The sequence below is a fragment of the Astyanax mexicanus genome, chromosome 6, assembly GCF_023375975.1.
Source record: "Astyanax mexicanus isolate ESR-SI-001 chromosome 6, AstMex3_surface, whole genome shotgun sequence".
In the NCBI taxonomy this organism is placed as follows: domain Eukaryota; kingdom Metazoa; phylum Chordata; class Actinopteri; order Characiformes; family Acestrorhamphidae; genus Astyanax; species Astyanax mexicanus.
The window spans coordinates 11,817,875-11,839,607 of NC_064413.1; the positions used below are offsets into that span (position 1 = coordinate 11,817,875).

At 40.6% G+C, this 21,733-nt stretch overlaps 1 protein-coding gene across 1 annotated transcript in view; it reads right to left on the minus strand.

Moving 5' to 3' along the window:
• LOC103047836 (solute carrier family 6 member 18) overlaps positions 1 to 13,778 on the minus strand; it is an 84,194-nt gene extending 70,416 nt beyond the window's left edge. Inside the window, exon 1 of the mRNA XM_049480535.1 lies at positions 13,513 to 13,778. Within this exon, the coding sequence (XP_049336492.1) occupies positions 13,513 to 13,708 (196 nt within the window). The 5' untranslated portion in view covers positions 13,709 to 13,778. The remainder of the gene's footprint in view (positions 1 to 13,512) is intronic.
• Between the last annotated feature and the right edge of the window lie 7,955 nt (positions 13,779 to 21,733).

Consider the following 21,733-nt stretch of genomic DNA (forward strand, 5'->3'; position numbering starts at 1 on the left):
GTTTATTGCTTTTTACTGTTCATTGCAGTTATTTACTGTTCATTACTTTTCTTATCTGTTCTTTACTGTTTATCATTTGCTGTCCTTCCACTTTGTGTTTCTGCTTCTTACTTTTAACTTCATCATTGCTTTGCTGTTCATTAACTGTAGGGCGTGGGAGTTTAAAATAAACTCTTGCTGTGTACCAACGGATGTATCTTGCAAAAATTCCACACTAGAGCAAATGGAATGGACTATAAACCTTTTAATCCACCTTGCAAAACGGAGAAATCCACAGAACGCTCTCGCGCCACTCCACACACAAAATAAAAACCCAGTGTCAAAATAAAAGACCCCCAAAATAAATGATACGGTAACGCAAAATGGTCTCTAAAATTACAACTAAAATTGCTGTCTCACAATACTCACAGCGTGGAAAATATAAACGTCCACGTTTCCAAATCATTTCAAGAACAACAAAAAAACAAAACAAAAGCATGTGTCAACACCAGTAAACTTGTGGCTATGGATATAAACAATATATGACATGTCATTTTTTTTTCATCAATAATCCAAAACAAACAATTGTGACCACTGTACTTCTCACTCTACCGGAGAACAAAGTCTCTGAAACGAGCAGGCAATTTAACTGTCCTGCGACTAAGAGATCCTTGGGCCTGAACATTGTCTTGGGAGGAACTAGGGTCACAGTCCTCACGTAGTAAAGTTGTGTCCACAGCAGAAGGCTGCTGTGTACCACGGGGCAGTTCATGTGGGGAGGGTTGACACCGATCCAGCCTTTGAACTTGGCCTAGATGCTGTCGACCACCAGCAAAAACAATTGATGGTAGGTCATTAGAAGATGATGGCACTTATGAGCTTAGCGAAGCATCAATGGGCACATCATTCTGCTGAAGATGGGAAGGAGGGGCTACTGGATCAGCTTGACTACGTGGGCATGCAGGCATCAGATATGGCTTGAGGCGGTTATGATGCACAATTTGTGTGCCTCCATGTGGCAAATCCTGTCGCTGTATTGCATAAAGCACACCGTCCCTATTGGTAGGCTGGATAGCTTGAGTGACAATATAAGGGCCTTTCGAGCGTGGTGCCAATTTGCATCTTGAATGTGCGGGATCATTCAGCCAAACAGAATCTCCAACTTTGTATGATACATACTTTACATTTTTGTCATACTGTGCTTTTTCTTGGGCATGAGCAGAACTGCATTTTTCCTGACTCAATTTTGTAGGCACATTGTAGTCTCCTACAGACAGATCTGGCATAGTCTGCTGAAGTTCCAGGGGAAGCACATGATGCTTCAACAGGGGCAGAAAAGAGAAGATGAACTGGCAATCTTGCTTCTCGTCCATGCACAAGAAAAAAGGGAGTATATCCTGTGCTAGTGTGAACACTAGTGTTGTAGGACAGCTGGATGGAGGGTAACCTTGTGTCCCATGGTTCTGTTTGCTGGTACAGACACTTGGCAAGTTGGTCCTTTAGGGTGCGATTAAACCTTTCAATTAAGCCATCTCCTTGTGGATTATATGGCGAGGTCCTAGATTTTGTCACACCAAACTTAGAACACAGGTCTTTGATTAAATCAGCTTCAAACTGCCTCCCTTGGTCTGTGTGCAGCAATTCAGGAACACCATGCTCGGTGATGTACTGCTCAAAAATGATTTGTGCAAAAGTTACAGCTCTTTGATCTTTCATAGGGTACAAGTTCACAAATTTTGTGAAGTAATCCTGAATGACAAGGACATATCTGTTCCCAGAAGTTGTGACAGGGAGCTCAGTAATGTCTTCAGCCACTTTTTGGAATGGGCGATCAGCATGAATTTTCTGCAGTGGGGCCAGATTGCGAGGAACTGGCATAGATCTAGACTGGCATGCAATACAGTGCTGACAATAGTTTTCAATGTCCCTAGCCATAAATGGCCAATAGAACTGTTCTCTGGCCCTTGTGAGGGTCTTTTTATGACCAAGGTGTCCCACTGAGAGATGTCCATGTAAGAACTGCAGTGCTTCAGGAAGAAGCTTGGGTGGAAGAACAATGTGCAGGGTGGGTGACTCACCAGGTTTGTCAGCAGATAGCCGGTACATTGTTCCATTTTGCAACCGCAGTCTGTTGAACTGTCGCCAATACACTTTTAGTTCAGGTGAACTTTTCTTCATACTCCTCCCTGGGGGACGTTTTCTTTTTTCTAGCCACTCTTGCACTATTTTCAGTGTGGCATCATCCTTCTGACACTGAGAAATGTCCCTTGAGAAAGTCTGAGAAAGATTCACGACAGAGTGAGCTGTTTGTATGGCTTTGGGTGCAGAAGGCGGTGTGGAGGTTGATGGTTCTGTAGGACTGTCAAAGCTGGTGTCATGTTTCAGAGGTGTGAGATCACAATTTGGATGCCTTGAAAGTGAGTCAGCATTTCCATGTCTTGTACCATCTCTGTGCTTAATGACCCAATCGTACACGTCAAGCTCTAAGGCCCAGCGTGCTCTGCGTCCTGTGGGGTCCCGATCAATAGGCATATTTCTGAGACAGAGTAAAGGACGATGATCAGTGACAATTATGAAGGGGCACCCTTGTAGGTAGTGTGAAAAATGTCGGACCGACCACACAATTGCCCACCACTCTCGATCAAATGTGGACCAGTTTCGTTCAGTGGCATTTAATACATGGCTGGCATAGGCTACTACCTTCTCAACTCCAATCTGCTTTGGGCTAGAACAGAGCCAACTGCATCATGAGATGCATCTGTGTAAAGTACAAAGGGTCTGGTAAAATCAGGATAAGTGAGGACTGGAGGTGATGAAAGAGCGTGACGAAAATACTGAAAAGCATCTTCACATTGGTCAGTCCATGAAAATGTGGCATGCTTTTGTGTTAGCTTGTGTAATGGGGCTGCTTTCTCTGCAAAGCCTTTGATAAAGCAGCGGTAGTAGGAGCAGAGGCCTACAAATGCCCGTATTTCAGTAGCTGTATTGGGACGGGGCCAATTCATCACTTTTTCGGTTATCTTACTGTCAGGCTGAATGCCGTCTCTTGAGACTACATGCCCTAAGAACAACATAGAGTGGTGAAATAGCTGGCATTTCTGTGGGTGAAGTTTTAGACCTGCCTGGCGCAGACGGCTAAATACTTCACTGAGATCTTGCAGATGATCATTAAAAGTCCGACTAAAGACAATAATGTCATCTAAAAAGACTAAGGTCTTAGACCAATGGAGACCCCGTAATACCAATTCCATAAGGCGTTGGAACGTTGGGGGGGCATACGTGAGCCCCATCGGCATTACCTTGAAATGATACAGTGCATCACCTGTGGTGACTGCTGTTTTGTCTTTATCAGTTTGCTCCATTTCAATTTGCCAATAGCCACTTGACATGTCTAGAGTACTAAACAAGGTGGCTCCTGAAAGGGCATCTAAGCTCTCGTCTACACGTGGCAAGGGATGTGCATCCTTTACTGTAATGGAATTCAACCGTCTGTAATCAATGCAAAATTACAGGGGAGGCCCAGGGACTATGGCTAGGTTCGATCAAATCAGCCTCTAGAAGTTTTTGCACCTGCTTATTAATTTCATCTCTGATTATGGGAGTTGTACGATATGCCCTTTGTCGTACTGGGGATGTGGAGGATGTATGTATCCTGTGTTTAATCAAATTCGTTCTACCAAGATCAGTAGGATTAGTGCTAAAAACATCTTGATTTTTCTGTAAAAGGGATTTGACTTGTTGCAACTCATCATGAGTGAGGATATCTCTATCCATATGGATTTCAGGTAAGTTGTAGGTGGGTGGTGACAAACTAACCTGCGCAACAGAACATTCAACTGGCATGAATAAATCATGGGATAAGTCCTTATCAGGGGGTGTACTGGGTTCAAGAATGCCTTGAAATCCACTGAGCTGACAACCAATTTAATTTGCACATGTAACTGAAGCAGTAACCAGTATTTCAGATAAAGGGGGAACTGAGACTGGTGACAGCAGGGACACATTGCAGCAAAAGGGCAGTGATTGGGAAGAGCTAAGTAGGAGAATCCTTTCGTTCCAAAACACAAATGCACCTGAGGCTGTATCAAGTGAGACACCATGTGTTCTGAAAAAGTCCCATCCAAGGAGGACGTCCTGTCTAGAGTCCCTGACAACATACATGTCTGTGCTCAGAATGTGAGAACCAAGGTGTAGTAGACAATGAACCTAAAATATCTAATTGCTGACCTGTGAGCGTGTGTGCTGCTTGGAACCCTTTCTGCAAGGGGCGATGTTTCAGTGCAGGAATACGTTGACGCATTGATCAGTGACAAGCCAGCACCCGTGTCTAAGAAGATATTGACTTCTTGGTCCTCAATCAGTCCTTTGACGTAGGGTGTCCATGCAGGGGTCTTTAATGTAGAGCTGTCAGTGTGAACTTGGGCCGCGGTATGGGTAGCTGAAGATTGGCCCTCATTTCCAGCTACCATTCGTTTCCCGTATGCCGACTGTCTGCAAAGTGCACACGGCCGAACTGTGGACTTGGAGAGCGGTGTTTGTAATCCTGCTCCTCTCGCTGTCGTTCATGCCTGGCACTTGGACTCCTATCCCCCTTGTACTGATGTGCTGAGATGCGCCGAGTAGAGCCATCATAGTTATTAGGTCCTCTACCAGGGCTGGTGTGATGACCAGCATAATCCCTCTGTGAATTTCTCTCGTAGTCCCAGTGAGAATAACTTGGGCTGGGGCTTCTGAAATACCGCCCATGGTTATCACCGGAACGGGAAGGAATTCAACCCCTGTTGTAAAACTCATCTGCTGCTGAGAAATGTCGGTAGTTGGCATATGGGGTGTGGTGCCCCTCACAGCATCGTTCTCCTGAAGAAGATCGTCTACGCGCAGGAGAAAGGGCAGAACCAATACAACCTGTTTGTGTTTGTGTCAGCATAGCTACAGTTGATTGAAGCTTGTCGACTTTTAAGGTCAGCTCATTGAGTTGTGCTACAAGTGTGTCAGTGGGAACAGTTTTAAGGGTATGGACAGGCGTAGGTTGGGGTGATGAGACCATCAAAAGTGGAGAGGACTCAGCTAATGTTGAACTTGCTCTTTCACACTGGCCAGCCACTTTGATAGCATCTTCAAGAGTGGTAACACCAAACTCATACAACTTAGCTTGCAGTACAGAGTCAAGTCCAGCAATGAAACGTCTCAGGATCTCACCCTTAATAGCCGTGTCTCCATAATCTGGGAAAGCTTGATGTACAAGTCGGCTCAACTCAGCAGCATATACTTCCAATGGCTTCATGGCCAAACGAGGTCGTGCATTTAGGTATGTTTGAAAGTTCCTCAGTTGCTGCTTCTGACCAAAGACTGCTTGCAGATGAGTACAGGTTCTATCATAATCTGCTTTTATGTCATCTGACAGACTGTCCCAATAGTTGAAAGCAGCTCCTGCCAATCTAGATGGGAGAACTTTGGCTAGTTGCGCTTTATCCATACCTGAAGTTTCGCAGCACACTTGAAATCGTCGAGCCCACTGGGAGAAGCTTTCATTTCCATCGCCAAGTCCTGTGGCAAAACAGCTTTAAGATGTACTGTTGGGGTTGCCACTGCATCTTCTGCCATAGCTAAAAGATGTGACTGTGATGCAAAACCTGATATCTGTGTCTTACAGCTGCAGTCCGTTTATTTTTTTTTTTTTGGTGTTATATAAAATTGCTGTCTCACAATTAATTATCAATACTGTGCACAATACTGTTTCTTTACTGTTCATTGTACTGTTCACCACAGTTCCTCACTGTTATTTCCACTACTTTCCGATGTTAATACTGCTCAATACTGTTCTTTTACACTATTATTTAATTACTGTCCCTCACCTTCTCATTGTCCCTTAGCGTCTTTCACAGTTCCTCACTGTCCCTCACTGTTTCTTATAGTTCCTCACTGTCCCTCAATGTTTCTTACAGTTCCTCACTGTCCCTCACTGTTTCTTACAGTTCCTCACTGTCCCTCACTGTATCTCACAATTCCTCACTGTCCCTCACTGTTTCTTACAGTTCCTCTGTCTCTCACTGTATCTCACAGTTCCTCACTGTCCCTCACTGTTTCTTACAGTTCCTCTGTCCCTCACTGTATCTCACAGTTCCTTACTGTCCCTCACTGTTTCTTACAGTTCCTCACTGTCCCTCACTGTTTCTTACAGTTCCTCACTGTCCCTCACTGTTTCTCACAGTTCCTCACTGTCCCTCACTGTTTCTCACAGTTCCTTACTGTCCCTCACTGTTTCTTACAGTTCCTCACTGTCCCTCACTGTTTCTTACAGTTCCTCAATGTCCCTCACTGTTTCTCACAGTTCCTCACTGTCCCTCACTGTTTCTCACAGTTCCTTACTGTCCCTCACTGTTTCTCACAGTTCCTCACTGTTTCTTACAGTTCCTTATTGTTTCTCACAGTTCCTCGCTGTCCCTCACTGTTTCTTATAGTTCCTTGCTGTCCCCCACTGATCCTCACTGTCTCCTGCTGTTCCTCACTGTTCTGCGCTGTTTCTTGCTGTTCCTTAAGGTTCTCGCTGTTCCTTGCTGTTCCTCACTAATCCTCACTGTCCCTTGCTGTTCCTCACTGTTCCTTACTGTTCCTCACTAATCCTCACTTTTCACTGTTTCTTGCTGTTTCTCACTGATCCTTACTGTCTCTTGCTGTTCCTCACTCTTTCTCACTGTCCCTCACTGTTCCTGACTATTTTTTGCTGTTCCTCATTGACCTTCACTCATCCTCACTGTTCCTTGCTGTTCCTTACTGTTGGCGCTATGTGAACTCTCTGTACTGTTGGTTTTGTGATTTTACTGTTATCAACTCTTTATAAATGCTGTCCCTCCACCAGAGGTTTACATGTTCACTCTTTATACAGTATATCTGTATTTGCTGAGTGGTTAGAGTAGGTGTTAATGTTTCTGGCTGAGTAAATATCGTTCTCATTCATTCCGTATCTCCCTGCACAATAGTTCCTGATAGCTTGTCATGCTAATGTGTTTTGTGCCAGAGAGTAAACAGTGTATAGATAGAGTGAGTTTCGGCTCCAGATCAGAGGTATAGAAGAATTATTTTTATTTAACTTCACATTACATTAAATCACAGTTATATAAAGTTCATGCACTCCTCACGTTTTATTCTTTTTTTATGGGTAATAAGGAAGCGAACTCCACCTATGTTTAGAGTTAAGAGTGTTAATCAGCAACAGACCGTCAGTGATACTATTAAACTTGCAGCTTAAGGTAAAAAACGTTTGCAGTTTACTATCCACACCTCTTAGTTACACTCAATGCAGTGTGTATTGTAATCTGGTTACACAGAGAAGGATAATGTTAACCTTCAATTTTAACAACTTTTCTGCATTTTGTACAGTTTTTTTCTGATGTGTGTAGGGAGAAACTGAATGCCAGCAATGCTGCCTGGTTAAGTTCAATAATTCTTTTAAACGATTAGCAATTTTTTTCTTTATAATGTATGTTTTCTTAAAGTTTTAGTTTAATTCATTTATTTTTCTATTTTCATAAAAATATCAAGCTATTTAAACATGTCTGAAAATTCTGACCCTTTCATCATAGGATAAGCCTGCCTCTTTCAAAAACATTTGACGCCATCAGTGACATCACAACCTGTTAATCTGATGTAAAATATCGTATCATCTAAATGTACAACCCCTGGCAAAAAGTATGGAATCACCAATCTTGGATGAGCACTCCTTCAGACATTTCATTCTGTAAAACAAACTCTGATCAAAAACATGATACAATAATAAGGTCATTCCAAAGTGCAACTTGTTGGCTTTCAGGAACACTCAAAGAAATGAAGAAAAAACATTGTGGAAGTCAGTGAATGTTACTTTTATTGACCAACCACAGGGAAACAAATATGGAATCACTCAATTCTGAGGAAAAAAGTATGGAATCATGAAAAACAGATAAACAAAAGATGATTCAAAATACATCACTAGTATTTAGTTGCACCACCTTTGGCTTTTATAACGGCTTTCAGTCTCTGAGGCATGGACTTGATGAGTGACAAACAGTATTCTGCATCAATTTGGTGCCAACTCTCTTTGATAGCAGTTGCCAGATCAGCTTTGCAGGTCGGAGCCTTCTTGTGGACCATTTTTTTCAATTTCCACCACAGGTTTTCAATTGGGTTGAGATCTGGACTATTTGCAGGCCATGACATCGACTGAATGCGTCTTTCTCCAAGGAATGCCTTCACTGTTTTTGCCCTATGGCACGATGCATTGTCATCTTGGAAAATTATTTAATTATCTCCAAACATCTGTTCAATTGAAGGGATGAGAAAACTGTCCAAAATGTCAATGTAAACTTGTGCATTGATAGAAGAATTAACCACAGTCATCTCCCCAGTGCCTTTGCCTGACATGCAGCCCCATATCATCAAGGACTGTGGAAATTTGGTTGTTTTCTTCAGGCAGGCCTCTTCATAAATCTCACTGGAACGGCACCAAACAAAAGTTCCAGCATCATCACCTTGTCCAATGCAGATTCTTGACTCATCACCGAAGATAACTTTCATCCAGTCATCCACAGTCCATGATTGCCCCTCCTTAGCCCACTGCAGTCTTGTTCTTTTATGTTTAGGTGTCAATGATGGTTTTCTTTTAGCTTTCCTGTATTGAAATCCCATTTCCTTTAGGCGATTTCTTACGGTTCGGTCACATACATTGGCTCCAGCTTCTTCCCATTTATGCTTCATCTGTTTAGTTGTACTTTTTCGGTTTTCAAGACAAATGGCCTTAAGTTGCTTGTCTTGACGCTTTGATGTCTTTCTCGGTCTACCAGTACGCTTGGCTTTAACAACCATTCCATGCTGTTTGTATTTGGTCCATATCTTGGATACAGCTGACTGTGAACAGCCCACATCTTTAGCAACCATGCGTGAAGAGTTACCTTCTTCAAGAAGTTTCACAATCCTCTCTTTTGTTTCAAGAGACATTTCTCTTGTTGGAGCCATGGTTCTTGCCACTCTAATTCGTCCAGCAGCCCTCCAAGGTGTCATGACTGCAGGTGTTTTTAACTGCAGACTAACGAGCAGATCTAATCTGAGGCAGGTGTCCATTTAGGGAAAGGAAATTGACTGGGTGTGTCCTTATTTTCTACCTTCAATTTGAGTGATTCCATACTTTTTTCCTCAGAATTGAGGGATTCCATATTTTTTTCCCTGTGGTTGGTCAATAAAAGTAACATTCACTGACTTCCACAATGTTTTTTCTTCATTTCTTTGAGTGTTCCTGAAAGCCAACAAGTTGCACTTTGGAATGACCTTATTATTGTATCATGTTTTTGATCAGAGTTTGTTTTACAGAATGAAATGTCTGAAGGAGTGCTCATCCAAGACTGGTGATTCCATACTTTTTGCCAGGGGTTGTATGTTAGAAACAAGACAAGAACAGTCACCATGAATAATTCAACTCTAGCTAAACCATGCTTCCAACAAACTTCACTAAAACTGTTCACCCTGTCCTGCAGCTTAGTGTAACTGCTTAAACTCACTTACAGTAGAAGTCTTGGACAGATGCAGTAGTTTAGTGTCATCTTTTGTTAATGTTTGCTGTTGTATGTTTAGTACTGCAATGAAGTTTTTATATGGCTGTAATTTAGATTTTATTCATTTCATCAAGAAGGAAGTTTTATTCTAAAATATTCAACATTTTCAACAGGAATCATAGCAAGGCTTTTCAGACCGAACTTTTAGAACTAGGCACGTGTGTGTGTGTATGTGTGTGTTTGTGTGTGTGTGTGTGTGTGTTTACGTGTGTGTGTGTGTGTGTGTGTATGTGTGACGTTTATGGCAAGTGTGTGAAAATAGACCACATTTATTGTAAACCACAGTTTCCTGTGTTTGCTGTGAGACTCAGTGTGATGGTGTTTAGCCAACAGTCACAAAAATGCTTAACTCCACTGAGTGTTCAGCTATAGTCACTTTAGTCAGTTTAAATGATTATATTAATACATATTCATTAATCCACAACAGTAAAATTAACACACATGATAAAGCGTATAAGTTCTAATTTCAGTCTTACTATAGCAAAATACCAATTGGTTTAAATGCCTAATTCTACCTAACCTAATATATTAGTTTAATTCATATTATGCATATTCTAAGCACAGTTGTTTAATTATTCTTTGCTGAAATGTTTTTTTTTTTTTTTTTGGAGGGAGTCTGGCTGATTACATTTCATACCAATATAAAACTTTTACTGCTGGGGTTCTTTAATAATGCCATAATAAACCACACAGCTAAGAACAACACAGAAGTGCAACCGTAATAAATCATTTAATAAAATATAATATCAATAAATAATTAAATAAAGGTGTGTTTTTATAGCACTAAAAAGGTGTGACACGGACAGGACTGTTGCTACACCTCAAACTATCAAATCAAATAAAATGTATTTGTATAGCAAATTTTACAACCAGCTTTACAGAAATGTGATCACAGGACAAACAATCAGGAAAAACATTAAACAAAAAATACAGAATACAAAAAACACTCAGTGAGCGCAGAGAAAAAACTCCCTCAGAGCTGCAGGAAGAGGAAGAAACCTTGGAAGGACCAAGACGTACATACAGTCATATGAAAAAGTTTTGGCACCCCTATTAATCTTAATCATTTTTAGTTCTAAATATTTGGGTGTTTGCAACAGCCATTTCAGTTTGATATATCTAATAACTGATGCACACAGTAATATTTCAGGATTGAGGTTTACAGAAAATGTGCAATATGCATTAAAACAAAATTTGACCGGTGCAAAAGTATGGGCACCCTTATCATTTTATTGATTTGAATACTTCTAACTACTTTTTACTGACTTACTGAAGCACACAATTGGTTTGGTAACCTCATTGAGCTTTGAACTTCATAGCCAGGTGTATTGGATATTTAAATGTAAATAAAAGAATGAATGTAACAAATGTAAAATGCATTTATATGTATATTAGTGGTGTCAATTCAAATTATAGTATATAAAGAGATATAAAGGGAGATAAAATCAGCTTAATGCAAAATGCAAAAATGCATAATAAATTGGATTGTAAATGTCTCAGCCTGTTTGTCAATTCGAACTTAATTTGATGAGAATAAAAATCTCAGGGATGAGGAGCAGGGCAGGACAGTGTGTGTGTGTGTGTGTGTGTGTGTGTGTGTGTGTGTGTGTGTGCATGCATGCGTGTGTGTGTGAGAGAGAAATAAAGCTCTCTGACCGGGTCTGAGCTGGAAGTTCAGAGCGTGCCGCAGTTTTATCTTTCGGCCAGAAAACAGATCAGTGTGTTGGGTGGGGGCGGGGCAGATTACGGTGGAAGTAGGAGTCAAACTTGGTGCTTTAATAAACTTTAAAGAACGTTAACGTTAAAGAAATAGTAACGCATTGCTGATTCCAAATTAACAGCGCTTTAACGTTGACAGCCCTAGTATTTATACATCCACCTTGGTATTACAGGGGTTGAACAATAAAACTAAAACACCTGGTTTTAGATCACAATAATTTATTGTCCCTTTCAGACAGCTTCCTCTTACAGCGTCCACAGTTAATCCTGTTGGATGTGGTTGGTCCTTCTTGGTGGTATGCTGACATTACCCTGGATACCGTGGCTCTTGATACATCACAAAGACTTCTTGCTGTCTTGGTCCCAGATGCACCAGCAAGATGTGCACCAACAATTTGTCCTCTTTTGAACTCTGGTATGTCTCCCATAATGTTGTGTGCATTGCAATAGTTTGAGCAGAACTGTGCTCTTACCCTGCTAACTGAACCTTCACACTCTGCTCTTACTGGTGCAATAATGTGCAATTAATGAAGATTGGCCACCAGGCTGGTCTAATTTAGCCATGAAACCTCCCACACTAAAATGACAGGTGTTTCAGTTTCATTGTCCAACCCCTAATTATATTTAGTTGTAATTGCAACACCAGCAATAGAAGTTGTTTATGTAAACTACCCTTTCATTCCTGCATTTCAGGCCTTCTACATATTCCAAATAATGCTGGAACAGGGAACGGTAGGAATAATAATGAATATTAATAACATAAATAATTACATGATTAAAAAAAAATTATAATCTTGATTTAGTATAAAAGTAGTAATTGTGAAAAAAAAAGAGTAAAGATGAGCAGAGGATCTCCAGTATATAGAAAATGATTGAAATGTTTAAAAACAATGTTTCTCATTTGGGCTTCGTGTTTTTTTAGGTTCCATGCTTTAAAAAATTATATTTTAAAATGTCTTTACCAGATCTACACTAATAAAAAAAAAAGGTCACACACTCTAATATTTTTTTGGACCACCTTTAGCTTTGATTACAGCAAACACTCACTGTGGCGTTGTTTCAATAAGCTTCTTCCATGTCACAAGACTTCAATCCTGTGTTTGCATTAATTTTTCACCAAGCCTTCTCCAGCACATCCCAAAGATTCTCAATGAAGTTAAGGTCTGGACTCTGGAAAAAATGATCTGATGCTCCATGAATCCCCCTTTCACAATTCCAGCTCCATGAATCCTGATATTGTCATCTTGGAATATGCCCGTGCCATCAGGGAAGAAAAAATCCATTGATTGAATAACCTGGTCTATATTCAGTATATTCAGGTAGTCAGCTGACCTCATTCTTTCAGCACATACTGTTACTGAACCTAGACCTGACCACCTGCAGCATCAACCCCACATCATTTACTTTAATCCTGGTGGCGATTTCATTGCTAGGCAGTGTATATAAGGTATGTGATATAAGCTTAAATAGGATCTTTAAACTTTAAAACAGTTCTTCACACTCAATATTCTTCTTTACATCCTTAAAATAATAACTTTAAAGGGAAGTGATTAGGCTAAGTATGTAAGTTTGAGGTTCTGCCGCTTGATTATTGAGAATTTCCAGACCCTTGAATAAAACAGACATTTGCAAATGGAAAGAACATTTGAAACATTTAAAGAACCAATGCAAGATGTAAAGGGGTAAAGGGATTTACAGTGTTTTCATGTAAAGCAGTTTTTGTGTTGGACCAGAAGCATCATGTATTCCCTTTGATGATCCAACTGCACTGTTTATACAGTTTATAAAACAAATCACCTGTACAGTACCTTCATTCTGACAGTGAATAGAAACATATTGTAATATTAAAATGTATTACAGATGTGTAACTGAGAAAGGGCTCTATTAAAGTTAGGAGATTAGAAGTTTATAAGTTTAAATAACTGATACATGTTGTCAAAAGTAGTAACATGCAGCTTTAAACTGGTTCTTCACACTCTTGGACCTCATTTATGATCTAAGGTCTGCAGAGTGTCTGTTCGGTGCTTCATTAAATAATTATATTAATGATAACGTTTGTTTTATTTGCAGGTAAAGAGTTTAGAGAGTGGAGAATCGTTACTCCTCTTTTTTAGTGTCAGTCATTTCCTGTTGAGGTTCCTGTTATCAGACTCTGTTCTAAACTCCTGTTCTAAACTCTAAAAGTTATTTTATGCTGTAACTCTAATGAATATGAAGGTAGTGAACTCACCCCCTCCGTACACCTGGCACAGGTAAGGAAAGCGCCACACATTTCCTAAACCAACGGCAAATCCAATGCAGGTCAGCAGATACTGGACTTTATTGTCCCACTTGGGCCTCTGGTCACTCTGTGCGGATTCCTCTGGACCCTGGTTCTGCTCGGGATCTTTACTATCGTCTTTGGTGTTTTTCTCAGAGATCTCCATCCTTTCGCTCGTCCTGCTCTTTAGAAATGTGTTCTCTCTGTTCCTCACCTTTAGTTGCTCTGATCTTTAAACCAGGGTGGACGGGGAGGAGCCTGTGGTTTGGCTGGTGCTCAGGCTGTGATGCTTGCAACGCTGGATGTGGTGAAGGCTGGAACTGAAATGTTTGTTTAAGGCAGTTGGGGCGTGTTCAGCATCTCATCCACAGGTTAATCTCTCACTCATTCCCACAGCGTCTAGATCACAAGCTCTAACTCTCCAGCCCTGCAATCTGCACTATATAATGCTACTTCCACTCATCAAGCATAACATTATGACCACCACTTTATTTCTACACTACAGACTGTAGTCCTTGCTCTACATCGGTAGCCTGTTACATATCTCTGCACCTGATCCTGCACTGTCCCGGCTGTCTAATAACTACTGTATTTATTTTATTTATTGTTTTGTTTTAGTTCTACCAATAATTTCAAGTCATGGGCCATTAAGTATAAATCCAGTTTTATTGAACAAATCTTCCAATAAGAGGAGTAATGTTTTAATAAAAAAAATCTCAAAATGAACTGTTCCGAATTATTATGCACATCATTTCAAAATAGTTTATAGGTTGTAAAGAACTGCTAATTATTATATTGGCAGCATTAACTGGTCACATTTATTAAAATGTATTTAAATCAAAAGCTTAACAGGTCAAGTTATATGTTAACATAGGAACCCTTCTTTGATATCACCTTCACAATTCTTGCATCTATTGAACTTGTGAACTTGTGAGTTTTTGGAGAGTTTCTGCTTGAATTTCTTTGCATGATGTCAGATTAGCCTCCCGGAGCTGCTGTTTTGATGTGAACTGCATCCACCCTCATACATCTTTTGCTTGATGATACACCAAAGGTTCTGTATAGAGTTGAGGTCAGGGAAAGATGGTGGCCACACCATAAGTTTTTCTCCTTTTATGCCCATAGCAGCCAATGACACAGAGGTATTCTTTGCAGCGTGAGATGGTGCATTTTCATGCATTAAGATGATTTCGCAGCGGAAGGCATAGTTCTTCCTTTTGTAACAGAAGGTAGAAGGTAATCAGTCAGACAGTTTCAAACCCTTTAATTTTCCCGAAATCGGCATTGTGCTTTAAGTATGTTTTGCATGTTCGAATTTTACCGATTGAGGTTGTTTCTCCAGTGCTGAGGCTGATTGCAGGGGCATTAGCATTATCTAACATGCTTTTGTCCAATCTGAAGTCACATTTTCAAAACTCTAAATACGCATTACACAACATCTGTCTCTTATGTACTATACTGTTCATACAATTCATGTTGCTATTACACAATAAACATTCAATTAACATGGTTTAAACATGCTTACATTTTACTAACACACAAGATTTCCCACTCACACAATTCTGTATCTTTCCTATCTTATTTACAAATGCTTGAATACCAACCTCTCTCTGGGTATGTTGTTTATAATTGCTGCCTTACTGGTTTTAATATTACCTGTCCCTGACCACCTCTGTTTGCCTAACCCTGTTAATAAACCTATGTTTTCTAATCAGCGTTTGTCTCCCCGGCTCCTGGTATTCGTGACACTACCTCATGTCCCAAACCTTAAATACAGTATATAACTACTGCTTCTGCAACAATAGCATGTGAGAAGCTATTATAACTAATACACAATCTTGTATGTACAGATTATTACAGTTTTTACAGCTGCTAAGAAGCTCTAAACCTTTTTAAACTCTAAATACAGCAACACACCCACCTCATACAATGAACCAAATAGTTGATTTCCTGCACAAAAGCTTTTTTTATCGTCACAACACATCAACTAATTATTCACATCAACTAATTATTTCAAAACACTAACACATATTCTCTGTTCCAGAGCTACATATGGCCAATCACTGTGTAACCACTGTCAAAAAATAAAAGCTAGTGACATTACACAAATAATAATCACAATAAACACAGTAATCTGAACTTTCTGCTCCTTACATTTATAAAAAAAAAGCCTTGTTACACCTATTTTATTTCAGCTTGTGTTCATTCCGGCTTCTCATCGTTCAATAAAACCCCTATCCAGATTAATCTCTCCTTCCAGACAGAGTGAATCTGACTGTGGTTGGAGGAGAAGTTTAAACATATACCATTCTGACACCCTATTGATTTATACTATCTATCACACTTGCACACTACGTTTTTTCCTTCCATTACTTTTTCTGTTATAGTTTGTAGTTTTGAAACCAGTACTTTTACAATTTAACTTGAAATACTTAAGTTGATACTTTAACTTCTACATAAGTATTTTAATCCCTAGTATCTGTACTTCTACCTTAGTAATGAATAGAGATATTTTTCACATTTTTGTTCTCTCCTTTGTCCTGACCCATCTCTTCCTCCCTCTGTCCTGTCCTGGTTTAACTAAACCTTTTCCTGGATTAACTATTACTTTACCCACATCCAGACATATTTTCTTTTTTCTCTCTCTCTATGTGCTACACTGGCCACACTCAATCCAAACAGACCTCTTTTTTATATGTCTATGTCACTGACATCACCTGGTTAAGTCTAATGCTAAGATCCAAAACCAGCTGTGGGGTTCTTATCATAGCCTCTTTTTTATTATTATTAATCTGTAATTTCTAAATTGTGTATTAGTTATAATAGCTTTACATCTGCTATTGTTGCAGAAGCAGTAGTTATATACTGTATTTAAGATTTGGAACATAAGGTAGTTAATTTTGGCATGCTGTATTCAAGCATTTGTAAATAAGATAAGATACAGAATTGTGTGAGTGGGAAATCGTGTGTGTTAGTAAAATGTAAGCATGTTTAAAACATGTTAATTGAATGTTTATTGTGTAATAGCAACATGAATTGTATGTACAGTATAGTACATAAGAGACAGATGTTGTGTAATGCGTATTTAGAGTTTTGAAAAAGTTGACTTCAGATTGGACAAACGCATGTTAGCAACTGTAAAAGACTCTAATAATAAATAGAGGCTATGTTAAATTAGATGTTAAATTAACCACAGCTGGGTCTGTAAAAGTACTGGTTTTAAAATTACAAAGTATAAAAATAAAAGTAATAAAAGGAAAAAGCTTAGGCCGCGCCAAAGGGTTCTATAGTGACGCATAAGGATGCTTGTAATGGAAGATTTTGTATATTTTATGAACCTTTGCCCACACATCTTGAGTCTGTCCCTAAGCATTAAGACAGCACACTAATTGCCTGAAATGGTGCTGCCAGGTTTTTCTCAATAGTAACTCACGTTAAACCAGACACTGTCCCTCTCCAATGGATAATTATTTTACTATAAAGCCTAACATCTGGAAGACCAAGTCCTTCCTTTTCTTTGGGTGCACACATCTTACTCCATTTAAATCTGGGTTCCCTCCCTGCCCATAGAAATTCTCTAATTATATTTTCATACAGATTTGACCAGGCTTATTTATTGGGAACATCATTGATATATAGTTACATTGTCGTACAATTATCATTTTAACTATACTTATCTTTTAACTTTAAATTTCCCCATTTAGCTACATTTGTCTTTATTTTTTGGAGGAGAGGCTCAAAGTTCAGTGTTGCCATCTTACCCAGTTCTGAGGTCAATTTAATGCCCAAATAAGTCATGCCTTTAGGAATCCATCTAAAATTATATGGTTTTATTATTTGTGACTGGAAATGACTAGATATAGGCATCGCCTCTGATTTGCTCCAATTAATTTGATAGCCAGATAGCTTAGAATATGTATCAATGGTATCCATTAGTACAGGTAAAGAATTTTGAGGATCACAAGTCAGAAGAAGGATATCATCAGCGTAAAGCATTAACTTATGCTCACTCCCCCCACCCTCCACTCCTTTAATAGCTGGGTTCGCTCATATGGCAACTGCCAGGGGTTCCAACACAATTGTAAACAATAAAGGCGACAAGAGGCATCCCTGTCGCATTCCTCTAGAAAGATTAAAAGGAGATAAAATAATACTGTTTGTCAAAACTGATGCTTTATGGTTGTTATATATTATTTTTATCCATTTTGCAAATCCAGAGCCAAAACCAAATCTCAACAGGGCTGAGGGTAATAAGCCCCACTCAACCCTATTGAATGCTTTCTCAGCTGCTACAACTGGTCAAGCATTAGAAACATTTTGCCACATTAAGTGCATAAGTCATCTCAGATTATCAGTAGAAGACCTACCCTTTATTAACCCGACTTGGTCTGTATGTATACTGTATGGTAAGATTGTTTCCAATCTTAGGGTTAGAACCTTAGCCAGTATCTTACTATCTACATTGATGAGGCTGATTGACCTAAAGTTAGCTGGGTCTGTTTGATCCCTTCCTTTCTTGGGTATCAGAGAGATGAGTGCTTCATTGAAGGATGGAGGAAATAAGCCTCTTTAAAAATAAATTATATCAATATATTGTTTAAAGTACTGCACAGAAAACCCATCTGTTCCTGGTGATTTTTCTGTATTCATGGCCAAGATGGCATTCTTAATCTCTTCTTGGGTTATTTGTGCATCAAGAAGAGCCAACTGATCAGAAGATAAATTTGAAAGATTTATGTTTGATAGAAAATCTCGGACAGCTGTCTTATTTAAAGCACCAGATGATCTAAACATGTTCTCATAGAATTCGTTAATACCTTTAGATGATATTATAATGTTATAAGTGAATCTTCTGCTCTGACTGCTGGAATTATATAAGTGCAGCTTTGTTCTTTTAACTGTTTTGCTTGAAGTCTACCAGTCTTTTCCCCTGACTCATAAAACCTCCTGTTTTCCAGATCTTCCACATGGCTCCACAGAGTATCAGTGCGCTTGCCATGCGACTTGCGGCCCATCAACAATTGCTGCGTAGCATCCTTCAAGTCGGAGATTCGCCCTCCCGCCTCTGTTAGCCGGCCCTGCTGGCTTAGAATTTCTAGAGTCTTCCAGGCTGTAATTTCTGCAAAAGGTGGCTTCTTTGATAAAGGCAAAATTTGAAGTACACATTCATCATTTTCATTAAAATTAATATTTCTTACTCTGACAATGTCTGCATCTCCTGCTTATTTGCTTTATTTCATAATTATAATTGTGTTTTCATTGAAAACCAGAACCTTTCACTGTGATTCCAAACTTTTGAGTGGTAATGTACACTAAGGTAAGATATGGAATTCCACAAGGCTCTATCTTAGGACCGATATTATTAACATTATATATGCTCCCACTGGGCAATGTTATTAAAACATGACATTAATTTTCACTGTTATGTGGATGACATGCAGCTCTTCATATCAGCCAAACCTGATGACAGAGTGAGAATAAAGAAAAATGAGAAATGTTTAAAAGATGTGAAATCATGAATGTCAGAGTTCAACTTTCTCCTATTAAATAGTGATAAAACAGAAGTTTTCCTACTAGGCCCCAAAGCTTCTATAACTAAATGATGAGACTTTGGGCCCTATTGTACACCCCGCACAATTCGTGTAGCATGGCGCGTTGCCATCGTACACCCTGTCAACAGTCTATTTTTACACTTTGCGCAAACGTCCTCAAAATAGCGTTGGACTTTTGGAATATATTAACGCCAATGGCTGCGGTGGTCTGGAAATGACGTGTGTTCAGGTAAATGTCTGCCGTGTTTCTATCTTGGCAGCAGAAAAAGGCACTCCGTGATTGATCCCCGAAAGGACGTCTAAATTCAACTGTCACTGTGCTGCCCATCAATTATATAACTCTAAACATTTGAAATACACAGAAATATAAAGCTATATGTTAGCATTCGTTTCTTATCACCAGGGCAAATTTATTAAAATATTAAATATATTAATTCATTAATTAAAATCTCGTCCAGCGCTCTGAAATGTTGCAGGCAGGCAAAGTGTAGCTTGGCGCAATAACCTCTCTCTTTAAAAAAAAAACGTTTTATTAATAAGGTCGGACAAGTTTAGTAAAATTCATGTTATTAAACTCACTAAAGCCAACAAATGTACTGATAATTAATCAAGAGAAATGCGCTGCGCCTCTCTTTCTCTCCCTCTCTCTCTTTCTCTCTCTCTCTCTTTTGCAGTGCGGAGCTGAATTCAGCGCAAGGCTACAAACAATATAAAACTCAGTTCAGTTAAATAAAATAAGTAAGGACCTGTAAGTTCATCAAATATTGTCAAATATAAAGGATATGTTGAGGTCTTGGTGAGCTGTTTTCATGATTTGAAACTGAAACTAACTGATTTTTTTATTATTCTGTGCACTATCAAAAATCACAATTTTTTCTTATTTTTTTCCAATCATTCCCATGTTCTTAGTTTATTGATATAAATTTGATAATTTCTTATCGTTCTTATCATTTTACTTTACCTTCACTGCTATTATTATTATCTTCATAACATATACATTCTTTACTTTTATGTAAATTTTTATTATCTTTTTAAAATGTCCTATTTTTCCTTTTTTACGTTTATATTTTATTCGTCTATAGTAAATGTGACGCTGGGGATTTCCCCTTCACCTCTCTACTCCCAGAGTGGCTCTGTCAGCGCTGGAAGGACGCCAGCGAGAGGCGGCTGCAGCAGCAGTGGGCGCCTCACCCCGAATTCGGCTGGTGTGAGTGGTGTCCGAAGCCCAAACACCGAGAGGCGGATTGCTCTCACACTGGCCCGGACTTCTGCTGCTGCTGCGTCTTCTCCGCCCGGGCTAAGATCCGACTCCGCCCCGCCTCTCCTGCGAAACTCTTCGGCGACCGAGTCAGTGTCGTGGAGGGGGGAGAACGGCCCCAACAAGAGCGAGGCCGACCCAGAGCGGGAGCCGCCTTCCCTGGCGCTACCGAGAGCCGCCGCTCTGCCTCCAGCCCCGGCGCTACCGAGAGCCATTGCTCCACAAGCCCAGCCGCTACCGAGAGCCGCCACTCCGCCTCTAACCCTGACGCTACCGAGAGCCACCGCTCCGCCTCTAACCTCGGCGCTACCGAGAGCCACCGCTCCACAAGCCCCAGCGCTACCGGGATCCGCCACTCAGCCAGCCCCGGCGCTACCGAGAGCCGCCGCTCAGCCAGCCCCGGTGCTACCGAGAGCAGCCGCTCCGCAAGCCCCGACGCTACCGGGATCCGCCGCTCAGCCAGCCCCGGTGCTACCGAGAGCCGCCGCTCAGCCAGCCCCGGTGCTACCGAGAGCAGCCGCTCCACCTGTCCCGGTGCCACAAGCAGCCGTTTCACCTGTCCCGGTGCCACGAGCAGCCACTCCACCTGTCCCGGTGCCACGAGCAGCCGCTCCACCTGTCCCGGTGCCACGAGCAGCCGCTTCACCTGTCCCGGTGCCACGAGCAGCCGCTCCACCTGTCCCAGTGCCCAAAGCCGCTGCGCGAGGCTCAGGGACAGAGGCTGGGAGGTGGGCTGCCATCTCCCCGGGCCTCTCTCTGGAAAGGGGGGCCCAAGCGAGCGAACTGCATCCCCCGCTATCCTCACCCCGCCTCTCTTTGTTCGCTCCAGTCACCAGGTCACGCCTCACCTTCGACCCTGGTGGATGGAAGCTTAGGGGGAGTTACTGTGGCGTGATGAGGTCGGGGGATTGTGGGCCCGCCCGCCCACGGACTCATATGTAACGCTTTAAAAGTTATCTACAGACTCTAGAGCCCCACTGGGCTGGAGTCATGTTTTGAGTTGTTTTGGGTGTGGTGGAGGGCATTTTCTGAGCCGTATAAAGGTATGTTTTGAGTTCATTTACTCCCCGTGTCTGTGTTATCTGTGTGCTTCCTCCTTCCGGGTCACAGTGATCACGCCCCTAACCCCAGGGGCCTATCACAGTCTTTGGAAGTGGATGTGTTATATATTTTGTGTTTAATCTACCCTGTTTTTGTGTGTTGGCTAGCTAGCTAGTGCAGGCTTCACTGCAGTGCTATGTTAACTATGTTATGTGACTATGTAACTATGTTAACTATCTTTACCTTTACCTTTATCTAGTGTTGTTTAATTATTAAAGTTTATTTACATGTGTACAAATAATTATAAGACCAGTATAACTATTTACATGTTTTAAAGCCG